At 25.0% G+C, this 8,015-nt stretch overlaps 3 protein-coding genes across 4 annotated transcripts in view; 1 reads left to right on the forward strand and 2 right to left on the reverse strand.

Moving 5' to 3' along the window:
* The window catches only part of LOC100169226 (elongation of very long chain fatty acids protein AAEL008004), a 14,297-nt gene extending 13,261 nt beyond the window's left edge, over positions 1 to 1,036 (reverse strand). The window contains exon 1 of the mRNA XM_016803894.2: positions 667 to 1,036. Within this exon, the coding sequence (XP_016659383.1) occupies positions 667 to 724 (58 nt within the window). The 5' untranslated portion in view covers positions 725 to 1,036. The remainder of the gene's footprint in view (positions 1 to 666) is intronic.
* LOC100166798 (oxysterol-binding protein-related protein 9) overlaps positions 1 to 8,015 on the forward strand; it is a 45,349-nt gene that overhangs the window by 14,072 nt on the left and 23,262 nt on the right. The gene's annotated exons all lie outside the window — the stretch shown is intronic.
* LOC100569447 (elongation of very long chain fatty acids protein 4) overlaps positions 4,575 to 8,015 on the reverse strand; it is a 4,314-nt gene continuing 873 nt past the window's right edge. Inside the window, exons 3-7 of the mRNA XM_008184278.2 lie at positions 6,978 to 7,046; positions 6,850 to 6,906; positions 6,636 to 6,741; positions 5,299 to 5,438; positions 4,575 to 5,029 (exon numbers count right to left, since the gene is read on the reverse strand). Coding sequence (XP_008182500.2) covers positions 4,796 to 5,029; positions 5,299 to 5,438; positions 6,636 to 6,741; positions 6,850 to 6,906; positions 6,978 to 7,046 — 606 coding nt within the window. The 3' untranslated portion in view covers positions 4,575 to 4,795. The remainder of the gene's footprint in view (positions 5,030 to 5,298; positions 5,439 to 6,635; positions 6,742 to 6,849; positions 6,907 to 6,977; positions 7,047 to 8,015) is intronic.

Consider the following 8,015-nt stretch of genomic DNA (forward strand, 5'->3'; position numbering starts at 1 on the left):
TATGATAGTAACACGGTTTGTTGTTGATGTATAACGTGTTACTGATGGATATTGTGATATGAATAATTTGGAATTTATTATTGATACTTATTATAATTTATCAATTAAATTTTTTTTTAATACTATAGCTGATAAGTATACCTATAATAGGTATGTCTAATACCTAGACTGACAAACCGTCTCCGCTCAGAATCGTTTTTCTTATGCAGTGATATTATATCATTGAATTCAAATTTAATTCTATCCATTATACAGTGTCTCACTTGTAACCTGCTGTACAGCAGAGCGACATCCACTTACCCACCTTTTTAATTTGAAGTTTTTATATTTTATATATTAAGTGAAATAAAAAACCCAACCAAATTATTTCGTTATCATTGTATGTGAGTTATGATATTATCCAGGATATATTGTACAGTAAATATCTAAAAAATTATATTTATGTAACTATATTTAAACGCATAATTTATCAATGCAACAAATGAATTTTAAAATACTTATAACTAATTAAGTTTAAGTGGTTTGGTGTCCGATAACAACATCAATCCTATGACATTAATTCAAACTATTAAAATTACCAAACCTATAATTATTATTTACAATTGAGTATTGTACTTAATAATATTTTTTATTTCATAAATTAAACTTATATGAAATATTACGTACCTCCATATTGATCGACAAAAGCATCTAGCTTTTCAAAAAATTCTTTCGTCACCTCCATTAACTTACGGATCTATCAAACTATTTTAAAAATAAAAATACTTATTAAACTACCCTATAACATGAGTTCCCTGCAACCGTATAATTAAACTAGAGTGTCGCCACCTACGCGACATGTGTTTACCTTACTGGTAATATAATAGTGAATATTTTTTATTTAAGTAGACATACTTTATGTCGTCCCCCGCCTACTTATTTTTAATTGAATTAGCATATAAGTTAGTACAACCATTTTTCAAAGGTACATAATAATATATAGATACGTACATTATATCTTTGCGTAACTTCCTTGTATTTTGGAGTTATGGTACACAACACATAGGTTACTGTATAATAATTATTATAATATGTCAACCAATGATTTTATCGACAGTTACTTTACTACCTTAATACACGAATATGAACGTAATATTTTTTTTATGTAAATTGTGTTATTAGTTTATAAAACTTCGTATCGAATTCGTCTGACTTATTATTTAATTCATGAATGGCGCACCAATGTATATACCTATATATATATTATAATAATTAATAATACAAATCTTATTTATAATTAAATTATGATAATAACATAACGATTAGAAAAAGTGATAAATTAATTTGTATCTGACTTTAAACTATAAAGTTCATATAGTTGAAACAACTCATTAAGTGTATTTCAAATTTTAAAAGCTTAAAAGCCGAATCGTTTGCCAAGATTTTCGAGATATTTTAGATGTATAGTCAAAATGTAATCAAACTAAAATGATTGCATTCAAATGCCAGACTTAATATACACTACACTTTTTAATTTTATTAGCATGTACATAAAAAATTAACGATTTATTATACCAAGTTATTCTTTTAAAGGTAAATACTGATTTCCTCAAAAAGTATTAACTTTTTGATACCTAATATTTTTTTTACATAATTTGAAGTAATAACAAAACATTAAAAAAAATATATGTATATTATATATATTTATATTGCGCTTTATTATTTTGCTTTTTACTTTTTGAACGATAGCATATATTTTTAATTTCATATTCCTAAGCAGAATACCTATTTTTCTGAAAATTTCAACGTATGAAAATCGAGTTTTTAACGAATATAGTTATTCAGTTATAAATTATAATAGTACCTATTTAAAGTTTAATATATCCGATTAGTAGACAAATATATTGCGGGTTACAACTGTTCCACTTATATCAACTTAAAATTTAAATTATTTATAAGCTATAATAGTGCTTAATAGTTAATATAACTTATTAACACATTCGAGATTTTTATGTATTGAATTTCTCGGTAAAATATTTTGCTTTGTACTATGAATTTATAATTATATGATGTCAATAAAAAAAGTTAAAAAGTTAAATAAATCACATTATCACAACGATAACATTTTATTTTGTAATTACTTAAAGTTACGTATGACAATAATTTCCGTTAATACTTTTCGAGAAAATGAGTGAAAAACCTTTAAAATAGATTCTTTATTGATCTAGTAATAGGTTATCCAGTAACCTTGTATATAGGGCTTATAATAGGAATTATAATTCGTGAAAAAAATCAAATTCGCCCACACTTCAAACTTTAATTATAGTATACTTATGATTGTTTTGACTCAATAAAGATTTTTGATATAATATTTTAGTTGTATAATTCAGTAGAATTGACTGACTTTATTTTAAATGCACAATTTTTTTAAATTAAAAATAAAATTTAAATAAAAATGTTAATAAAAACATTTTAAATTGTTTTATGTCCATTCTATCTATTTTTTTTTTTTTAATGAATATGTAGTTCCCTACATTTCTTTTGGTTTGCGGTTTTCATAATAAAAGTATTACCTGTGTTTCCATTACATTTATAAGTACGGCCGTAAATAGGTGGATGATATTATATAAAACAGATTGAAGGCTATTTTTTCTCTTTACAATCGTATGAATACGTCAATAATTTGTACGATTGTTGCAAGTTTATATAATATACGAGCTGATCCATTTAACGTAAGACACTCATTAAATCAGAAAACATTAACGTTTTTCAAAATATTTCTCTTATATAATTATTTAAGCCATCACAAAACACTATATTTGAAAAAAATGCTATTTGTAGTAAGTTTTATCGTTATAATTTTTGAGTTTTAACTCTTTTAAATGACAACGTACATTTTTAGTTTAATATTCCGAAGCAGAATTCGGGTATTTTGATTTATAAATCTACTGATTATAATAAAACGATTATTAAATATTAACCAAATTTCAGACAAGTAACTTATAAGTTATAAGACGAATTCAAAGTTTAGATAAGCGGAGTAGTAGACCAACTTTTTGCGACGGGGTACCAGGGGTACTTTACTCATATCCGCTCATCTAAACTTTAAATAATTCTTAAGCTACTTCTCCAAAATTAGATTTTTTTTTTAAATCGAAGTTCTCAAAAACATTTTCTACACTAGAATGAGAAAATAAACATGCATGTTGTAATAAAACAATTTAAAATAAGATAACGATTAAAAATAGTAAAAATATTTTTTTTTTTAGAAAAATGTTATTTTTAATAACAAACTTACGTTAAATGGATCACTCGGTATACACTATACAGCCAGGTAAATGTCTATTTCCTCAATAATTTCGGCGCTCTACGCAATTAATGCTCTACTTTGACTAAGTACCTATATATAATATATATTATATATTCAATAAATATTTCATCCATGTTTGACAAATAATTTATGATACGATGTTAATATAGTAAATGTGTATGCAGTTGTATACTACTATAATATCTTAAAATATTATCAGTATACTTAAGAGAACGTTATACAGGCATTTGTTGTCTCCGTCTTACAAGTGCGTAGCATGCCAAATTTTATGCTCAGCAAAATAGCAGATCACGTTTAGCTCCGTTAGTTCAAATATCAGAGTGAATTGACCTCTTATAAAATTTTAAAGCGAGTTATGAGTATTTTAAGATGTACAAATAATTTACAATTTTACAATACTCATAACTTGCTTTAAAATTAAAACATAATAAAAAGCTTATGAGATGCCCCAAATAATCTTACCTTTAAATTTTATAAGATGTCAATTCACTATAATTTTTAAACTAAAATGTGATCTGCTGAGCGTAAAATTTGGTATGTTACGCACATGTAAGACAGAGACAACAAATGCTTATATAACTTCCTATAATTGTGTGATTTACATAAATATTGTTATTAAACTTGAACTAGTAGGTACCTAATCTTATTAATTTTAAATAATTTAAAGATTTAGAACAAAAGTAATACACTTAGATAAACATATAACGTATTTAGGCGCATAACATTTATTATTACTAAAATTAAAATTATATACAGCAAATATAATAGTTAAAATAATAATTCAAATATGTAACTTAAAATATTTTAATAACTAATTTATATTAATACTAGCACAAAATTACACAGAAAACAGAATTATAATAAAAATAAATAACGGAATAGTTGTAGTTAACTATTTATTACAAATGAACCCTATAAGAATGATGCACGGTTTTAAAATATTTTTATTAATGAATAGTTTAGTTTTCGAATTAAAATCACATTTATGTTTTAATTTAAAATATATAAATAGCCTGTAAATATATATTTATGTTGAATTATTATTACACAAACATTTTTAATTTCCTTGTAAAACCCCTAGGTGCAGTAGATAAATAATTAATTTGAAGAAGTATTTTATAAAAATTACATAGAATTTTACTTAATGCGTTTAATGAATTAATTATAATTTTAATAAATATATCCATGTAGTCATTAAACTTATAAATGATTTATAAAATAGATAAATTATAGTTAAATTATTAAATTATGTTTATTTTAGAAAATAGCGACAATAAATAATGATGATGATACATAAATTGTTAAATAATAGTTATAGAACTTTTTAAAGTTATACATTTATAATAATTTAATTGAACTTATTAAAGAATAGGTATAGCATGTAAAACTTAAAAGTTTTATGATATAATGCCTCTCAACTACATATTAGGTATACTAAAAATGAAGAATTATTCCTAATTAACTTTATGTTATAAATAATCATTTTTAAAGTTTTCCTTTAATCTTAATATTATTGTTATTATTATTGCTAATTTTTATACTCATACTATTGCGACGGTCTACAGGTTTTTTTTTAATATATGATTTTCGGTAAAAGTCGTAAAACATATAAAATACAATAAAAACATTAGGTATGAATACCAATCCGTAAATATTTGGTACTTGGCAGCTAGGAGTCAAATAAAATATTGAGTTAACGATCAAAATACAAAATTGTACCTAGAAAAAAACAAGGGTCAACATTAAACATATGTATGACTGCGCGCAAGTAGTAACACATAATATGCTAATGATTTATGTATAATAATGTTAGTTTTATGCACATATATTGAAACGAATTCGAACGACAAAAAAAAATTGTCGGTTATACACCGTTACAAGAACATTAAAATTCGTGTTTTATTAAATGTTCTTGTTAAAATCTGGAACTGATTTTAAAGTCTAATTTTAAATATCTTAAAACGTAAATATTTAAACTACGTATTTACCATTTGTATGATAGTAATGTACTTTTTGTAACTGTTAATTTTATTTTGTATTCCTGGACCCATAGATGATAATAAGTAATATGAATACATAACCATGTGGACCGTGTTGTTTAACATAACTGGTATCCGTACAATACCACCTAAAACAATTGTTTTACAATGTATTATAAGAATCACAATTATTGGTAAAATATTAATTACTATGTTATCGTAAATAGCAATAATGTCAATGCTCTGAATAATAATTGAGTTTAATTAGAAATTATTATAATACATTTTTATATTTTTTATACTATTATGCCTATTTAGGCACTTGCCTATACGTTTTTAAAATTATTTTAATACAACAGTAGGTAGTCTCATATATTGCCACTTGACATTTTGATTTTGGATAATTCATTAATTCGGAGTTCAGAGTTTTTATGTTTAAAAATAGCGGAGCTTGATTGACTTTAGAGAACTGAAGGATTTAATTGTAAGCAATGTCAGCTGCATAAGAGTCGGATCCCAAAATTAAATTTGTATTCTAGTAAGTAGTTCGGTTCCAATTATTTTAGGTGCTACACTAGTTTGATATAGGATTTATTTTGCTAATACACTAATGCGGTACCGGATTGTTATGCTTATACGTAATTTCGCGGTAATTTTGATATGCGTCATATATTGCGTATTAGAGGTTTGTTTTAAACTTTGAACGTCACGAATAGCAATAATGATAAAAGTGATTAAATCAGAAATTTCTGATGTTACACGTTTACATTTTTAGTATTATATGTTTACAAAAAAAAAAAAAAAAATGCGTCGAAATTTCGTATGCGTTCAATTTGGTTTGCGTCAAACTGACTACGTGTACAAATGTGTGACACCATGTATAGTAGTTACCGAAAAATATTCTACAACTAGTCTAGTACCTCAAATAATCCGAGACTCATCTAGTACTTTACCCACGGGTCTTCAACCCGCGGCCCGACTTGTCGTTATTTGAAGCTCGTGAACACATTTTATGCATAACATGTTGTGTATATATTATGTTTTTATTATGAATGTGACCCGCGAGATTTTTTTACGAATAATAGGTGGCCCAATGCTTAAAAAGGTTGAAGACCTCTGACCTAGTTTCTTATAGTACTTGGCCTCCCAAAAATGAATTTTTTTCCACACACCCATTTCTTATTTTCAATTTTAAAACCGATACATTTAAAATCTTTTATCATAACATATTCCTATAGTATTATTATATTTATGTATTTGGCTTAATAGAACATTTTACTTAAATTTGATAAGCTTATAATAACTTTTAATTATATATAATGATCTTAAAAACTTTAGGTGATTACCTGGGTTTATTCTTGTGGCTATCCATATTAAAAAAAAAGTTGTTATGTGATGGTATATGTGAAGTGCAGAAACTTGATTTTGTTTTTTTCGAAGTACAAAGAAAACCTGTGAAAATAAAAATTATGTTTTCATTATTTAGTTAGCAATGAATTAATCTCATAAAAATAGTGGTATTGTTAAATAAGTATAATGCACTCTAATAAATGATCTCACAGTCTCAATGAATTCAGATAATTTTAAAATTGTCGTCCACCATACTAGTTTTGCTGCCTGAAAAGTAAAATTCATGTTAACAATTAAATCAGTTTGATAATGCAAATTAATTTTATAGTAATTATTACGTATAATGCTGTTGGATCATCAGACACATCTAATGGATCACACCCCATTTTTGGTTTTGTTTTGAAATACTATAAAATAAATATATGTGTTTCCAATATTTTATAATTAATGATTTTAAAAGTTTTCAATAAGATAATATAACAAGTTAAGAGGACGCTACACTCGCATGTGTTGTCTCCGTCTTACATATGTACAACATACCAAAAACTGTTTTGCGCGGGACAACTTTTATCTTTCTGTGTTTGTAGTAGTGGTTCCAAAATGTCTGGACATATAGGGTGGAAAATTATTTATGCAACATTGTGCCCATATTTTATATTGCATAAATACAATTAAAGTTATTTACTTCTAAACATTGGGTTTTTTGTTTTTTTTTTTCATTTGCTTATGAAAAATGATTGAATAATGCTATTAAAAAAAAAAATAAAAAAATTTTTTTAAAAACACTTTTCTAAAATGAAAAATTTGCTGATGAAAAATTTAAAAGTGGGTGGTGCTCTTATACTTGACATATACTCCCAGTCACTATCTTATATACAGGATTGAACAGAGAAGTGTATGTGAGACTTAGCTCGGCTTTAAATGTTATGTATGATGCACCACCCACTTTTAAATTTTTTTTATTTTCTACTTTTTAGTTAAAATTAAATTTTTTTATTAAACGTTTAAAAAATATTTATGAAACAAATTTCTTATATTTAATAAAAAGAATCAAACTACTGATGATTATGATTTATTAATAAATAAATAAGTTTATGGGGTCGTGAAATTACAAGACTTATTTTGTTTGACACAACAAATTGAAATTTTTTTCTGTTTATTCAATGCTGGTATTAACACGAATAATATAAATCAATTTTAATTTTTCATTCAAAATTTCATTATGAGATCATTATATTTATAATATATTTTGTTGTTTTACAGTACTTATAATTTATTGTCCTTCATTTACAATTTCTTCCGATATATTTTGACGATGTTGTCTCATTCTTTCGATTTCATCCAAAGCTGTACCACTGCAGAATCCGTGTAGGAGG

This window comes from Acyrthosiphon pisum, chromosome A1 (assembly GCF_005508785.2).
Source record: "Acyrthosiphon pisum isolate AL4f chromosome A1, pea_aphid_22Mar2018_4r6ur, whole genome shotgun sequence".
Classification (NCBI taxonomy): domain Eukaryota; kingdom Metazoa; phylum Arthropoda; class Insecta; order Hemiptera; family Aphididae; genus Acyrthosiphon; species Acyrthosiphon pisum.